This window comes from Lytechinus variegatus, chromosome 3, assembly GCF_018143015.1.
Source record: "Lytechinus variegatus isolate NC3 chromosome 3, Lvar_3.0, whole genome shotgun sequence".
NCBI classification, from domain to species: domain Eukaryota; kingdom Metazoa; phylum Echinodermata; class Echinoidea; order Temnopleuroida; family Toxopneustidae; genus Lytechinus; species Lytechinus variegatus.
Window position 1 is genome coordinate 69,927,394 of NC_054742.1, and position 18,103 is coordinate 69,945,496.

The 18,103-nt window shown below is 35.0% G+C and overlaps 1 protein-coding gene across 1 annotated transcript; it reads right to left on the minus strand.

Moving 5' to 3' along the window:
- Window positions 1-3,890: 3,890 nt before the first annotated feature.
- On the minus strand, window positions 3,891-13,816 carry LOC121411814 (phosphatidate cytidylyltransferase, mitochondrial-like). The gene is made up of 8 exons (XM_041604685.1): window positions 13,326-13,816; window positions 12,306-12,488; window positions 9,018-9,110; window positions 8,231-8,381; window positions 7,439-7,584; window positions 5,576-5,735; window positions 4,884-4,946; window positions 3,891-4,658 (listed from the first exon to the last, which is right to left on the minus strand). The coding sequence occupies exons 1-8, from the start codon at window positions 13,446-13,448 to the stop codon at window positions 4,585-4,587; spliced, it is 993 nt and encodes a 330-aa protein (XP_041460619.1). The 5' UTR covers window positions 13,449-13,816; the 3' UTR covers window positions 3,891-4,584.
- Between the last annotated feature and the right edge of the window lie 4,287 nt (window positions 13,817-18,103).

The following is an 18,103-nucleotide window of genomic DNA, read 5'->3' on the forward strand; positions in this document are numbered from 1 at the left end:
CCATACCACTTATGAATGGTATTAGATTATTTGGGATAAGATTCTCTTTCTGGGTAGGAGAAGTATACCCTGTTGAAAAGTTTGTTGTAAAAATAGCTGAAAAAAGTGATAGAAAATGTGGGTGAAGGTTTGAGAAAAATCCCTCAAAGATTAAGAAATTTATTAGAATTTAAAGTTTGTGAAATTGCGACATCTTAGACGAGCAGCCACCCCATTTGTTACTGATGTATTTTACATTAAATGCATAAATGTTAGATTTTTAAAAGATTTTTCCGTCTCACAACCGGGAGGTCAGGGGTTCAAACCCCGGCCGCGTCAGACCAAAAGACGTTAAAAGATGGGAGTTGCTGCTACCCTGTTTGGCGTTCAACGATTAAAGGGATAGAGCATCGTCGATCTGGCGCTGCACAGCGGCTGCCGGGCCCACGATCAATTGGGCAAAGCAAATTTTCGGAGTATTTCATTTCATGTCTATTTCGAACAATAATGGGTTTTCATTTTTTTCATTTTCAATAAAATTTTTGTCAGGATGAATTTCCCCTTTAAGTGTGACTTAGAGTCATGCTTACACTCCAATGCACACATTTGATTTAATGCTTTAATCTCATTGATGGATACGCAGTAGTGGGCATCAAGTGTGCATGACCAAAGGTGCCACTTACATTGATGAGTGGATACCATGCGCGACCAAAAAAAACATGTAAAAAGGATGTCTTTTTCAAGATAGGGCATGTTATGTACGTAACGTAATAAGGGTGTCAAAAACACTAAAATAATGAAAAAATGGTATCTATTTTCGAAAGGAAAGCTATGTATTTAGGGTCAAATTTGCGAGGATTACTATAAAAAATCAAGACTAAAATGTCTTATAAAGGATGTACCTCAACACTACGTGTTTAGAGTACGATTTGCGCAAGTGGGGCTGTACTAAACCCAATGATGTAGGTAAAGTTAAAACAGACGACTGACGTCCATGACATAACAATTGAAATATGGCTGTACTTGTTTAGGGGTCCAGTTCAGGGAATACTTGCCAATAGTATCGTTTTATTTCCAATACTTTTTAAGGGTAGGGTTTTACACGCCAATACTTGTTAAGGGGTGCATTTTCAGAGCATGGAAAATATGTGTTTAGGGTGCTTTTTGAGACCTCATGGTTGGGCATGGTATCCACTCGTCAATGGAAGTGGCCCCCCCCCCCCCGGCCAATGCGGTGAATCTTATATACTGCGCGCAAGTGGCACAATGGATATTTAAGTGCAACTCTCAAGTCATATTTAAATCTTTGTGAAACACCCCCAGGTCGTATACAATAAGTCTGTGTTCATGACAGGTATTTTTCATTAAATTGACTTTTGCCTCACACGGTGTATTATTGATGTTAGTGTGTGCACAAAACTTATCTCAGTCCGCCATTTTGACACATTTCTATCATTGCTTTTTCAAATGATGCATGCAAATATATAGAATAGAGTACTTTTGTAGATAATATAGCAATATTTATTATTACTCAGAAACTAGGAGGCGACTCAAAAACAAATCTTATGGGTAGCTAGAGTTGTCAGTTGCTTTGACTGAGATATATGATCAAAATGTCTTTGCAGAAATTATGAGATTTTTTATATGGGAGATTCTGGAGTGAGGAAATGCAAAGTATGTAGAAAGTGACAAGATTATGCCACGTTTTTATTTGCTATGATCATCGTACAACGGATGGTCTACAATTTTTTGTGGCATCGTAGGTGGGTATGGCAATGATTTTGGGGTTTACATTATACAGTCATCGTACCATTTCATGGATTGGGCATCAGAGAAAGCCAAAGACAGAGGCTGTACGGCTATTTTATGTTTGATGTTGGGGCAACATGCCATTTCATAAAGATGTTCGTAAAGCTACTCGTGACTTTACGACCAAATAGAATATGGCTCAATGTCTTGGGGTCGAAGGTGGTGTTGCAGGAAAATGTTTGCAATCAATTGTGAATTTATGTTTCAAAAATACGATTGGTAGATCAATCGCAATTAAAGCAAATTTATTTATACTTCCTGTTGGAAGAAACAGACCAGCAATCAATCGACAATTTGCAATTGATTGCCAGACTTCTGATTGATTTTTGACCTAAATTTGGCATGATAGCAAATCTGTTTGGCATCTTATCCATGTACAGTACATGTGATGCATGCACCCTTTAGTGCGAAGCATTAAAATTTTCTTTGTGAGGTCACAAATCCTGATAAAGCAAGATCTAGATGCTTGCATACGGTTTACATGTACATACGCGTTAGCATTGAAACAAGCTCTATTGTCTTGATGGATTTTGTTTTTCAAAGGAAGCCTCGATTAAAAATTCTTCTCGTAGAAACTTATGGCAATTGTTTTCTTTTTCGTTTATTGGTTCCCGATGTAGACTATAAAGCATATAATCACCTCTTGATTTCACTTCCTCTGTAAACTGGATTTACTCACTATCTTTCCTCATCTTCGCTTCGGAAAGAGAGCTACATCCAGCTTGCCTCGTGACAGTTTGCCCACCACCTTCAGCAACAGCGATTATTTGCTTTAAGGCACACTTCGTGAAACCAGTGATTTGTACAGCTAAACCTACATTTGCAGCATAATTTGAGTAGATTTAATGACAGAATAATCTTGTTATCTGTAAAAGTCTGGGAATATTTTGAACTTAAATTTTGTAAAGTCATGTTCTTTACAAAGAGAACAGCCCCATATATTATGTTGCTTGTAATTCCTTAAGCAAATCTCCAATTATAAATAAGAACCTTAAACTTGCACAATGAATTATGAAAATAATTGATAGATTCTATTTCAATTTCACTGTACTATAGTATTTTATGTATTGAAATTGTAATTATTTATGCTGGTACAGAAGCAATATCTTTATTATTTTTGTTTGTTTTAAAACTCAAGTGGAAATATCTGTGAACTTGTTATTTTAAGGGCCTAGCAAATCATGTAATTTTTCATTCATTTAAGTGTTTCAAGCCCACCATCATAATTTATGTGTTAACAAAATGCAAAAATGTGTTATTTAACCATGGTTCACAATATTAATTCATGTGCATGTACCTGTCTAATCATTTTTATCTGAATGTTATTTTACCCAAATCCTTATAAAATTGGAATTTGCCAGAAAGAATTGGTATGATGGAGAAAGGTGATGTTTTTTTACTTCTCTTTTTGTACAAATATACCATTGCCAATTTGTACTGTACCATGTACGAGACTGTTACGTGAAAATGTGCTAATAAATAATGTGTAATACATTTTTCTTTTTTTTTCCACTTATCAAATGAATAAATCAAACAAATCTATATCTTTTCCATCTATTGAGTCTTTATTATTTTACATTAATTCATGTTTTTGATTATTAAAGGAGAATCCAGCCTTGGTCCTAAAATGTTGTGTTGGAAAGGAGAAAAATTAATAAGACAGAATGGTGAAAGTTTGAAAAAATTCAGACAAGCAGCAGTAAGAAAGTTATGGCTAAGACTAAATTGATTTCAAATTGGCAACTTGGGAAGTAAATTATGACAAGGGACAAGGACATCTTTCCCATAGGCCATGTACTTAATAAAATCAGGGATTTGTGGTTTGCGCCGAAGTACTCATTCCCCGGGGCCGTAATCCAAATATAACCCAGGTAGTATACTGTTTCTTGTCCTCATGACAGAAAAATATAATCCGAAGTAAAACTTTAGAAAAAAAATAATTCAGCTATTTTATGTATTGGAGTACATGGAACTGTAGTTCTTGCCTTACATCACAATATCACATATGCTGCCACTTTGAAGTCTCCATGTGTTAGTGATTATCAAATTTTTTACAACTTTTAACAATTCATAACTTTCTTATTGTCCAATATTGTTCAAATTTTTACCTCTCAACTTGTCTAATTTTTCCTTTTCCTCTCAAAACAAGTTTTTATTTAGGTAGAATTCCCCTTTAATGCAAAATATGAGCTTCTGCAAGTGCTCATTACATGTACGAGTAATCACTGTATTACCCTTTAAATGCACAGGGAACTCGGCATTAAACATGAATTGCATATTCATAGATTGAGATTTCTTAAATGTAGATCATTCACCAAGGCCAAAGGCTAAAGTGAGATATCGTTAGAGAGAAAATGTATAATATGGGAGGAATTTGCCTGAGGGAGTTCCCCAAATTACATACATGCACTCCTTGCTTTGTCCTAATAGGACTTTTTATATGAACCACCGTACATAGATTTTTACTTCTCAGACATTAATATATAATTGCAATTTTAAAATGAGTCCATTGCCATTGACAAATGTAATGTCCAGCATACTGGTAAAAACAACATTTGAACTTCCACAAATCCTGAAAAGATTTAAAAATTCAAACATGGATTAATTCGGTAAGAAACCTTCCTGTCATGGACACGTCAGCCTTCAGCCACAGCTAAATCAATTGTTCTTCATTGTCAAATGTAACAGTTGATACCACTGTCGCATGGACATCTTTTAATTTGTTGCCCTAATCACAAGAGTTACAAGGACAAAAATATTCTATCCTCAAAGTCAAGGGTGTGCATCAGTTGACTGTCACCTCTTCTTACGCCCTCCTTGCCACTGCTTCATTAGCTTTTGTTTGCTGTATGTCATAGTCTTTGAAAATCCTGTTCGGTGGAAACAAAACAGACATAAAGATTACCAGAAATCATCATTCAGACAAACTTAGACAAATTCAGACAAACTTATTCTATATCAGGTCGAAGCTAAGGATCTGCTGCTTTTAACCTCATTAAATCTCAAAATTAAATTTTTGGCAACTTATTGTGAGTTCTAAAGGTGAAGGGTCACATAATGGCTCTCCTAGCAGTAAATATTTTGTGACTATCTACCTGCAGTAAATATTCCTTTGATGCTCTGTGAAAGACTTGAGGTTGCAACTATCCTCTGGACACCTGGATAAAAATAATGAATCATTTTAAATTCATTGTGACATCATAATAGAAATCATCTATCAATAAGGCTCTTCTCCTACTCTTACCCCCCCCCCTTTGCGCTCAGCCTTTCTGTCTGTCTCTCTCTCTCACATATTTATCTTCTTCTCTCTGCTCCTCCTTTACTACACCATTTCATCTCAGTCTTATGAATAATTGCTCAGTTTACATTTATATCTTGTAACAGTTAGTAAAAATCTGAGATGATTTATCACAAGATGTAATATTAACAGTTAACCGTATACTACTTCTTTGTATAAAAATGTAATCTGGATGTAATTCAGCAGTTAAGGTGCAATTTTGCAGTTATCAATAAACTATTTCATTCAACAAATAAATAAACAAATAAATAAATAAACAAATAATTAAATAAACAAATAAATAAATATATCAATCAATCAATCAATCATCAATACTAATAGCCAATGTTAGAAGACATTTAGAATCCTGGGGTGAACGTTTGATAATCATCATGTGGCATTAAGAACAAAATTTTACGATGATTATTCTTTAATTTGAATTTATTGCATGAAGGCTTGTCACATTATAACATGCCAGCAGAACACTTGCAGATCTCCTGCATAGCTCACCTTTGTGGATATATTCCTTGCATTGCTTATCTCTGGCTAACCTCCTCATTACATCCAAGTGATCTTCCGTCTTTGACCCTACCAACCGACATATCTGACGCTGAAGGTTCTTTGGTAATGCGCACATGTGGGAGAACATGGCAGCTGGGTTGCAGTCTTGCTGGTAAGGGTGCGAACAAATGGGGATACAAGGAAAAGGTTCAGATGAAGATGATGAATAGAGCAATATTTTTTTCTTTATTTGAATTCAAGAATTTACATTTTGTTTTAATCCAAATGAAGATAATCTGTAAATTCAAAAGATCAGATGAAGATACAGCACTATATTTTTCATTATTTGTATTCACGAATTTCTTTTCTTTCAAACCAGATGAAGATCTTCAATATATTCAAAAGATCAGATGAAATAGTGAATAGAGCTCTATATTTTTCATTATTCATATTCAAGAATTCATGTTTTCTTTTAATCCAGTTTGTAGATACAATATGGACACACATCCAAGTAAAGATAATTCTAACTAAAATCTAAAACCCACTGTTGTGAAATTCTTCGGTGATCTCCTGACATAGCGACACTCAATATAGGCAAACTGGTATTCCAAATATCGAGCACCATGGCATGTCCATAGGTGTTTATAGATGAAAGGTGCATGCATAAGATAGAATTTCCTTCAATCTGGGCAGTCTATTGTTCACTAATTGTGCGTTCAATGATATCAATTTTTTATGGAAGTAATCATTTGGCAAAATACATTTTTACTCTGAAAGTGCCCCAATCCTTCCTCCATGATTTGAAATATCTATACGTATTAGAGGCCATTGGAGACATGGGTTAAGTACGAAATGATCTAGTGGACCACTTAATTTTTTCTAATGACCACCAGCTCATAAAGACTGCTTTGCTCACTGACAGGTTTTCAGCCATATTGTCTCATGCTCATATGGATAACTTGATACCATATGGGTACTTGTCCAGTAACAGGTGCTTTCCATCACCCAGGGAAGAAAGTATTCTTCACAACATTTATATTCCACACATAGACTCACTCTAGACTCATTCACTAGCTGAACAAGTGGAATGCCTCTGGGGGTCTCACCTGCATCATGCGATTCAATATAGCAGCAGTGCTGACTTTGAAAACTACTATTAAATAATTATTCACAAAAAACAACATTCATAAAATGATACAATACTACATTCATTGACCTTTGACATTGATCATGTGACCTAAAACTTGTCAGTGAAACTTGATTGCCCCTATATCCACATTTTATACACGATATCCATAAACTTCGAAAGTTATGATAGCAATCTTATAATTACCTCTATTAAAGTGGCCAAAGTTAAAGGACCTTTGACCTTCATCATGTGACCTGAAACTTGTACAGGATGTTCAGTGATACTTGATTACTCTTTTGTCCAAGTTTCATGAACTAGGTCCATATATTTTCTGATTTATGCTGTCATTTAAAAAACTTAACCTTTGGTTGAGATTTGGTATTGACGCCGCTGCCGTCAGAAAAGCGGTGCCTATAAACTCACTCTGCTATGCAGGTGAGACAAAAATAGTTAGAAATTTAATTAAAAGATTCTCTATGATGGAATATCGAGTTGGCTTGCTGCTCAATCTATGTTGCCTAAGCAACTCATGTCAGTTATTTTGTGTTAGTTTTCACGAATTCTGGGTTGACAAATTATAATCAACCCACTCCCAACAGAATTTGTATAGCCCCCGGCCCCCTTTCAAGTTTTGGTAAAACTCTAAAAAGTGTCTATCACTGAAAAATAAAATTATATGACCACTAAAGTTTTTGGAGTATAATTTAGTATAATTTACCTTATTAAGCTTTGACTATACTTACCTCTATGGTGCCACTTTGCTTGTTCCAATGGGTGTTCTCAGTATTATCCATCATATCATGATAATATTTCCTAAATGTATGAAGATTGGGCTTGACGATGTTGGCAACCTTGTTCTTGTTCTCACCAACGACCATTCTAAAGTCCCCTAGATTCAGAGTCAAAACAGAAGAACCTCATCAACTCAACTACTGCAGTAAGGGAGGTGCGCTATAATAAAGAAATAACTGTTTATAAAGCATGTGCCTATATCTACTTGGCACTGTATTTGAAAGAACAAAAAAGATGAAAGAATATTTAAAAAGAAAAAATACAAAAATAATTAAAAGCATTAAAAAAATAACAAAATTTACATGATGGTAAATAACACCAAATAAAATATCAAATGAAAAGTAGAATAGATGAAAAAGTATTCTTGGCTAGACAAAGAAACAGATGAATGGATGAAGAAATGTCCAATGAATTAGACAACCACATAATCAAAAGTTATACAGAGATCAAAATTTTGATAGATAAACAATCAATAGATAGCAAGAGGAATGAATGAAATCCATCAAAATAAACAAATGAATATATAGACGAATAATGATTGATTGAATGAATGAATAAATGAACTGAAATGAATTGAATAAATGAATAAAGAATGAATTGTATGAATGAATGAATGCATGAATGAATGTATGAACGAATGAATGCATGAATGAATGAATGAATAGATGATCAAATGAAAGGAAAGGTGAATATATGAATAAATGAATGAATTTTTGATCACATATTGAAACAGTAATTTATACCAGAATATGACAATCCAGCTATTGTGATGAAAAGTTCTTCTTCAGAGAATTGTTCTGGCAAGAGCAGCAGACTCGTGTAGACGGCGCTCTGTTGATTCCTCCTAATAGCATTATAGAGGGCGCTGTTCTGCATTCTCTTTATTACATGAACCTATATGCAACAACAACAAAAAAATGATGGAGTGTATAAGTAAATTTTTTTTATAATGATCTCGGCATATAAAGTATGCCTAAAGCTTCAGTCAAGGTGCAGTAATAAATTATATTGAAATATCATCTAATATTCCTATAGATTCATGTATCACAAAAAAGCCTGATTTTTTTATAATCTGTGGATTCTTTGCAAAAATTTGATAACATTTAAGTACATTGAGCATCATTTCTCGGTTAATATTTTCATTTTCTCTGGAATAGTGACCAACACTTTTGGGGGACTTTCCAAAAGTTATAAGAAACCTTAAAGGTACATTTACTTGAAACATTCTATAAATGGTTGACTTTGGTGACACATAAATATTTGATTTTTTTTATCTTCTTCAAATACACTGACACTGATCATCTTGTTACCATGTCTCATGGATTTTTATGTCCTTGAAAGCTATACAAATCTCCGGAGTAACTTTACAATCCAATGTCATAATCGATTATGAGAGCATGGATACAAACTGTAGTGTTAGAATGAGGCATCACACTTCAGTTCATGACATTGGATTCTAAAGGTAAGCCAAATCTCCACCTCCTAAATCTATTTCTAAACACGATTGGAAAATGATAATTTTGATCTTACTGGTTTGTGAAGTCTTCCACTCAGATAGAGATTATTCCAGTTGATCAACTCCTGTACAAGGGTGTCAGTCTTCACTACTCCATACTTTATGAGCTATTACATGGATTGAAATACAATCCAATGAATCATTAACATCAGAATTATACAAAAATATATCTTAAAGGACAAGTCCACCCCAACCAAAACTTGATTTGAACAAGTGGAATGCCTCTGGCCGTCTCACCTGCATCACGCAGTTCAATATAGCAGCAGTGCTGACTTTGAATACTACTCTAACTCGCACAAGATGTTCAGTGATACATGGTTACTCTTATGTCCACTTTTTATGAACTAGACCAATAAACTTACAGAGATATGATGGTTATTCACCAAAAAACCCCAACATGGCCAAAGTTCATTGACCTTACATGACCTTTGACCATGATCATGTGACCTGAAACTCAAACAGGATATTCAGTGATACTTGATTACTCTTATGTACAAGTTTCATGAATCAGATCCATAAACTTTCAAAGTTATGATGGTAATTCAACAGATACACCCAATTCGGCCAAAGTTCATTGACCTTTGACCTTGGTCATGTGACCTGAAACGTGCACAGGATGTTCAGTGATACTTGATTACTCTAATGTCCAAGTTTAATGAACTAGCCCAATAAACTTCCAAAGTTATGATGGTAATTCAACAGATACCCCCGATTCGGCCAAAGTTCATTGACCCTAATGACCTTTGACCTTAATCATGAGACCTGAAACTTGCACAAAATTTTCAGTGATGCTTGATTACTATTATGTCCAAGTTTCATGAATCAGATCCATAAACTTTCAAAGTTATGATGGGAATTCAACAGATATCCCCAATTCGGCCAAAGTTCATTGACCCTAAATGACCTTTGACCTTGGTCATGTGACGTGAAACTCATGCAGGATGTTCAGTGATACTTGATTAACCTTATGTCCAAGTTTCATGAACTAGGTCCATATATTTTCTAAGTTATGATGACATTTCAAAAACTTAACCACAGGTTAAGATTTCGATGTTGATTCCTCCAACATGGTCTAAGTTCATTGACCCTAAATGACCTTTGACCTTGGTCATGTGACATGAAACTCTAATAGGATATTCAGTAATACTTGATTAACCTTATGGCCAAGTTTCATGAACTAGGTCCATATACTTTCTAAGTTATGATGTCATTTCAAAAACTTAACCTCAGGTTAAGATTTGATGTTGACGCCGCCGCCGCCGCCGCCGTCGCCGCCGCCGCCGTCGCCGTCGGAAAAGCGGCGCCTATAGTCTCACTTTGCTTCGCAGGTGAGACAATAAAAATGGACATAGAATTCATACAATGAGTGGAAAATTAAAGGTCAAGTCCACCTCAGAAAAATGTTGATTTGAATCAATAGAGAAAAATTCAACAAGCATAACACTGAAAATTTCATCAAAATCGGATGTAAAATAAGAAAGTTATGACATTTCAAAATTTCGCTTATTTTCAACAAAATAGTTATATGAACGAGCCAGTTACATCCAAATGAGAGAGTTGATGACATCACTCACTCACTATTTCTTTTGTATTTCATTATATGAAATATTTGTATTTTCTCGTCATTGTCATGTGAAATGAAGTTTCATTCCTCCCTGAACATGTGGAATTCCATTATTTTAACATTTTGTGCTTCAGGCAAGGAGGTCCTAATCACCAAATTCGTAAAAATTGAAATATTGCATAAGTCAAACAATAAAAAACAAAAGAAATAGTGAGTGAGTGACATCATCGACTCTCTCATTTGGATGTAACTGGCTCGTTCATATAACTATTTTGTTGAAAATAAGCGAAACTTTGAAATGTCATAACTTTCTTATTTTACATCCGATTTTGATGAAATTTTCAGCATTGTGCTTGTCTGATTTTTCCCTATTGATTCAAATCAACATTTTTCTGAGGTGGACTTGACCTTTAAGCAACATAGGAAAGGGTGAAATATCAAACTAAAAAAAAAACTACAAAAGATACTTCTATCAGTGACAAGTGAAATATAGTGCGCCACTGAATAGGCAAATAGATTATCAGTGCCTCATAAATGCTATATCTAATTATTATTATTATTTAATAATAATAATAATAAGGGGTTAAACATTGCAAATTAGATAGAAAAAAAGTGGCATGCCTTGAAATAAGTTCCATATTTCATTTTTGGCAGGTTAAAATTCCACTCAATTAGCTATTTTCTTGATGTACTAGTTGCTTTTATTAAGGCGAAGAGAGGTTAAAATGATTTTATGAGAAGGCAAATAAAAAGCACATTTTGACATATTACAATTTCCATAGAATTTCCTTGCATATTTCTGATCAGGTATGAAACTCATGATTCGTTACTAGTTAATATAACTCTCTTTCACTTTTAGTAGGACAAAGTAAAAAAAAAGTGGTCAACTACGTAGTTTCCTTTATTCTTCCTTCTTGGAAAGTAGAGGACTTCCAAATTTTACCCTGCTTTCCCATTCAACTAGAAAACGTACTTCAAATTTATACAAAGCAAAGAAAGCAAAGACTAAAGGGTATTTTCTCTATCTGCTCCATCAACATCAGTACACTTCCTGCCTGGTTGGCTCTACTCTGAGGCATTAGGCAGTATACCCAATCATTCTATGAACAAGGTTATAATATAACCTTGTTCTCAGTTATATCTCCATGTGTGGCAAAATAAGGGTGGAAATGTTTGGCTTATTTTCTTTTTCTTTGGGACAAATGCTTGATTTTTTTACATCGACAGTTTTCATTACACCTATTATCAATACTACTTGGCTCTTATTTCAATTTGATTCTTTAAATAATTTTTTTCTTTATTAAAAATAGAGATCAAAAAATGAAAATTTTCTTGCCATATTACTTTCCACCAATAGAGGGCGTACACAAAAATATGCCCAAAATTCAAGTTTTTGAGCGCTCTGGTGAATACAAAAATTATTCCCAAGTTACTAATGAAAAATAAATTGCAACTGTATGAAAATTAGTAATTTTGGTCACAAAAGTGATATTTTAACGATTTTTTGAAGTGTGTGCTCTGTACAACATTGGCATACCATAGTCCTACCTGTAGTTTCACCACAGGCAGGGTGGTAGCAGTGAACAAGGCAGTATACCCAAAGAAAGAAGGAGGGGGGTGCATGCGTCCTGAGTCCAATCATCTCAATCCATCCATAAAAATTAACTTCAAATTAATATATGGCCTCTATTCTACCTAGGTGATCATTCTTGGAAATATGAGTACTTCCATATCTTACCCTGCTTTCACATTCGACAAGAGTGTTGAAATAGACCCCAGCCCCTAGTCTATCTTGGATTGCTGCAATCCTGTGATGGCCCAGGGCTGCTAATGAAGAATAGTGCTTTCGGTTGTCCTGGATGTTTTTCCGATGCCACTCCTCCGGGTTGTCCACAACAAAGATAAAATCGAGCATGTTATCCTATTGAGAGATGGAAACGTACGGTAAATTCTAGGTTCAAAATTTACAAAATCGAAAGTCAATTATATTTTAACTTTTATGGATGGCTAAATAATCATACATGTACTGTAGATTTCATTTATTGTAAATTTTTAATAACTGAAGATGTTTTTGTAGCTCAGGGCCTTTTGTGATCATTGATTTTAAGAAACAAAGACTTTCAGCTCATCTTAAAACAGATCTATGGGAGGTATACACAGATATATATGTAAATGATCAGTATCAACACATACATAGATTAATCATATAAGCCTACTAAGTATTATTATGATTATCAATTTCATTGTCACTATTGCCCTAATTCATTTTCATCTATTTACACCTTATACAAAATCCACGATTAATGATTTTTGTAGCCAGCCTGAAATTATACAAACTAACAAAGCACCCGCAACAATTCAATCACCGATTTGTATGCATTTCCATCACCAAAATATCCTAACGTCAGAAGGAGCAATTCAGCAAATCAACGAACATCATCATTCTTTGTCATCAAATACCATTTTATCAGCATCATCACCATTAACATGATCAATAATCATCCTCCTCAACATCATCATCACCATTATACTCATCATCATCATCACCACCACTGACCACCACCACCATCATCATCGCCATCATAATCATCCCCACCATCATCATCATCATGACATCAGAATTCATCATCATCATCATCACCAACAGCATCATCATCAAAGGTTACTAGAAAAGAAATAGTTAAACCCTTCCTACGACTACTCACATTCCCATACTTCACACATCACGGTTCGAACTATACTAGTCTTGTTATATTACCTTGTTATCATTTCCTAACTGCTTGAAAGCCCCAGAGCCATAGGCGAACGCTAACGAAATCTCACGGGGGAAGCGGCCGAGGATGCGGTTGTAAAGTTGGTTGACGCGAATTGCGGAAGCCATGGCAGCCGGCAGTCGATAAGGTGAGGTACCGTAGTTTCAATCTTTTGAGGGATTCAATTCACTTTTACAGAAACTCGGATCGTCTTGCATTGTTCACTTTCAGCTTAAACGTTGAACATCATACATTTCACTGCAATTTAATTTACCAAAGATCTTCGTACAAAAAACAACTTTCGCACCGGCACCCACATGGTGTAAGTAGACTCTTTCTAGGATTTTCCTTTTCATTTAGCCGATGTCTTACGGTATTACTAGTGCAGTAGGTCCAGAGAACAATTTATAAGCGACATGTCAGAGACTAATTGCGGCCAATCTTGGACAAATCACAACAATAACACAATCTATCTCAATGCACGTGCAGCTAGGCCGGGTATCGGTATCGTATCTATCTGATAATCTGAGCGGTCTGAGTACTTACACTGAGTAGATATTTGTGTGGCTGTCAAATCTCCAAATGAGTCTGCAGCCTCTCTCGAAGTTGAAATCAAACTGTCAATATATAATTACAAGCAAGACTGGCCAGGAGACGAACATGATCATACTTTTTCATAGTCACTTCAGCTAGCTGCATGCATGCGCATTGCCATTGCCTGCAACTGCCAACTACATCATGATCTGAAGTTCAATTTTTTTCAAATCAATGCCAAGGACATTCAACTGGTCAAGCAGATCATGCCTAATCAGGTATACAATGTTGATTCAATGTATGAGAAGTCTTGACTAATCAATGTTACTATTTAGCAAGTTGCCAACTAACACGTTATGATGAATTTAGAACACTGTAATATAATTCAGTTAATTCAAATTCCATTCACATTTTGATAGATAGCAACAAACCTTAATTTTAAAATTTAAGAGCTAACCGCCATAAACTGTGAGGCTACTTAACTCAAAGTCTGAATAATAACATGGACATTGAATTCTAAATTGATGTAGACATGATATTGTGTTCATGATATATGCTTACATGATAAATCTAATTATTTGTCACATATACTTTTACCATTTAGGCCTATACTTTTTTAAAGGTGGATATTCCATCAATAATTCCATTAATCTTGTTTGTCAATGCAATTCATCATTGTATTTTATCACTTTATCATGCTTATCCATATACTTGCACCGAAAAATACCTTGATTCTTGCAGGCCGGTTGATTGCCTCGGCTGTGATCAGTAGCGTACGCAGGATTTTTTGAAGGGGGGGTTCAAGCTGAGTGAAATGTTGATATAAAAAAATTAGGGGGGTGAATACTTGGAGGGAGGGTGGGGTGGGAATAAAAAAATTAAGGGGGGGTTGACCCCTGAAACCACCCCCTGCATACATTGCTATTATAATTGCAACAGTTTTAATAGGGCCAATATGGGTGCAAATTAAATACCAGTTGAGGTCCAAATATAGGGTCAATTGGTCTTGGGCCAATTGGCCCCATGAGAATTAAAGGTCAAGTCCACCTCAGAAAAATTTTGATTTGAATCAATAGAGAAAAATCAGACAAGCACAATGCTGAAAATTTCATCAAAATCGGATGTAAAATAAGAAAGTTATGACATTTCAAAGTTTCGCTTATTTTCAACAAAATAGTTATACGAACGAGCCAGTTACATCCAAATGAGAGAGTCGATGATGTCACTCACTCACTATTTCTTTTGTTTTTTTATTGTTTGAATTATACAATACTTCAATTTTTACGAATTTGACGATTAGGACCTCCTTGCCTGAAGCACAAAATGTTAAAATAATGGAATTCCACGTGTTCAGGGAGGAATGAAACTTCATTTCACATGACAATGACGAGAAAATTGAAATATTTCATATTTCATATAATAAAATACAAAAGAAATAGTGAGTGAGTGATGTCATCAACTCTCTCATTTGAATGTAACTGGCTCGTTCATATAACTATTTTGTTGAAAATAAGCGAAACTTTAAAATGCTATAACTTTCTTATTTTACATCCGATTTTGATGAAATTTTCAGTGTTATGCTTGTTGAATTTTTCTCTTTTTATTCAAATCAAGTTTTTGTTGGGGTGGACTTGTCCTTTAAAAGGGAACCAATTGAAGACCAAATGATGTCTAATGAGGCCAATTTGTCCAAATATATCTTCAGTTGGTCTCCAATTATTGGTACCCAATTGAATGATAATGGGGCCAATTGCCCAACTTGTTTTAATCGGTCCAACTGGGCTAAATGGACCCCAATTGATTTTGATTGGGACAAGTAGCCAAGTGGTTTCAATTGGGACCAATAGCCAGTTGGTTTCAATTTGGACAAATAGCCAATTGATTTCAATCGGTTTTCAATTGGGATCACGTGATCAGCTTATTTTGCATATCACACCTGTACATCTGTATGTACCATATTAAAAATGCCATTTTAATAATAATAATAACTTGGTCTTACATGTATAAAGCACTTTTCATGAAATCCATATCAAAGCGCTTTACAATGTAGAACATACAAAATATACAAACTAAAATGAAATTAGAAATCATATAACAAAAGAAATAAAAAAAGTTTTTAAAAATAATCAAGGACACTGTAAATGGGGCTATGTTGAATTTGCTTTCTTCATGAGAAATGTCTTTAAATTGGATCAAAATGATGTGATATTTGGGATACAACGGATGGAAGCTGGAAGAGTATTCCAAAGACATGGGGCAGAGCTTGAAAAGGACCTATCACCAAAAAGTTTAATCTTTGCCTTTTTGACTGTTCAGAGATATTGATTTGCAGAACGAAGGGACCTACTGGGAGTGTATGCCTGGATTAATTCAGAGAGATATTTTGGAGCATGTCCATGAAGAGATTTGAATGTTAAGAGTAGAATTTTGAATTGTAGACAAAATTTAATGGGGAGCCAGTGCAATTGTTAAAGAGAAGATGTTATATGGTCATGTTTTTTAGTGAGGGAAACAAGACGGGCTGCAGAGTTTTGAATTGTCTGCAGCTTAGAAATATCCTTTATCTTATTCCATATTATTGCAAATGTAAAAAGTAAAACTAATAATGAATGCATGAATGAGGACTTCAATGACTTGAAGAAATATATTTTATTTTATTTTTTCTTAGGGCAAAGGATGATTTACGACAGCTGCTGTTGACATGGGGATGCACTAGGGCCGTCTGCACCATCCCGAGTTTTCAAATTAGCACGCTATTTCTGATCTGGCAAATTATCCCGATCTGAACAATCTCGAGATTATTTGCAATGCAGACGCAAATTATCACGCTATTTCGTAGGATTAATCTCGAGATTGCAATCCCAAGTCAACTTGGGATTATTTGCAAAATAGCGCGCTATTTCACGAATTATTGCGCTAATTCGTAGGTGCAGACGCACTCGGGATTATTTATACACGGCAATGCATCGATGCCTCGCTCGAGCAGGAATTGCTCTTCTTGCGATGGTGGAGACGGGGTTTCTTGAATCTCGAGATTAATCGCGAAGAGGGCCGATCGGGCTAAAATCTTGAGATTGGGCAAACTCGGGATGGTGCAGCACCGCCTATTGATAGGTTTTTATCAAACAAAACACCAAAGTTAATAACCGTTTTAGAGGGATGTACATGTGCAATTTGAATCGGAGGTAGCTCAGGGGTATGTCTATGATGGAAAGACAGATGCAGGACTTCCATCTTGTTATCGTTTAGGAGTAGATTTTATTGTTCTTTGCATTGTATTTTTTAATCATTTGCCATTTTCTATTACTTTAAAGGTCAAGTAAGAAATGAGTACAGCCTTTTCAGTGTACCAGTATAATAACTTTACCATCAAGTGGCATGACATATTACATAGTGTCATAAATCTTGTTCTACACAGGGTGATCTATATCTAAATGATGTCAAATTCTCCTTTGAAATTGATCATAATGTGCCTATAGACATTTCTATACATGTTTTTAGTTTAATAGATGTGCAATGAAATGACTCATCCAATACACAAGTTTATAACACTTTCAACATCAAGGTTCGGATGACAACAATGAGAAATATTTGCATCGGATCATAAAACAATATGACAGTCTGGAGTCTGTTTCATAAAAGACTTACAGCTATGATAACTTAGCCATTATTTATAAATTAGTGTAAATACCACGGTAACAGGGCTCAGCATGCATCCAATACTAGTCGTACTAATCATTAACGACAAACAACATAACTAAGTCTTTCAAAATGACTGCTTGTGACTTTGAAAATTCACTCTTTTCTTCCATGATCAAACCATATATTCATTCTGAATTAAGCTACAGATACATTGTACAAATACCGGTAATTGTAGTCCTAAAGAAAAAAAACATAAATATGCACCATTTTAAAGCGGAAATTTAACTGCAATGAAAATTGATTTTACAGGCCTGCCAACTACTCCTTTTTACAAGGAGTTGCTCCTCTTTTGGAAAATTTTGATATACACTATATCATAGAGGGAAAGAAAACTCCTTTTTTGTCCAGATATTATGTAGGCCTAAAGTCATCTATGGGAAATATGCTGTGACTCTTTTTTTAAAGAATTACTCCTATTTTGGATGTTTACTGGTTTGTAGGCAAGCACCTAAAATGAAATCACAGAAATGTAAGCATTTCAAAGCCTGGGTTGTTCATAGCTGGGGCTGTGTGTTTTTTTACACTGTGGGCAAATTGCCAGATGAGG

What these genes read in the sequence shown, in the direction of transcription:
- LOC121411814 (XM_041604685.1), bottom strand. Translation starts at nt 13,448, where the DNA reads ATGGCTTCCGCAATTCGCGTCAACCAACTTTACAACCGCATCCTCGGC. An exon ending in AGTTAGGAAATGATAACAAG is followed by an intron (nt 12,489 to 13,325) that starts GTAATATAACAA and finishes ATCTCTCAATAG; the next exon opens with GATAACATGCTCGATTTTAT. An exon ending in AGCAAAGTGGCACCATAGAG is followed by an intron (nt 5,736 to 7,438) that starts GTAAGTATAGTC and finishes CACCCTTACCAG; the next exon opens with CAAGACTGCAACCCAGCTGC.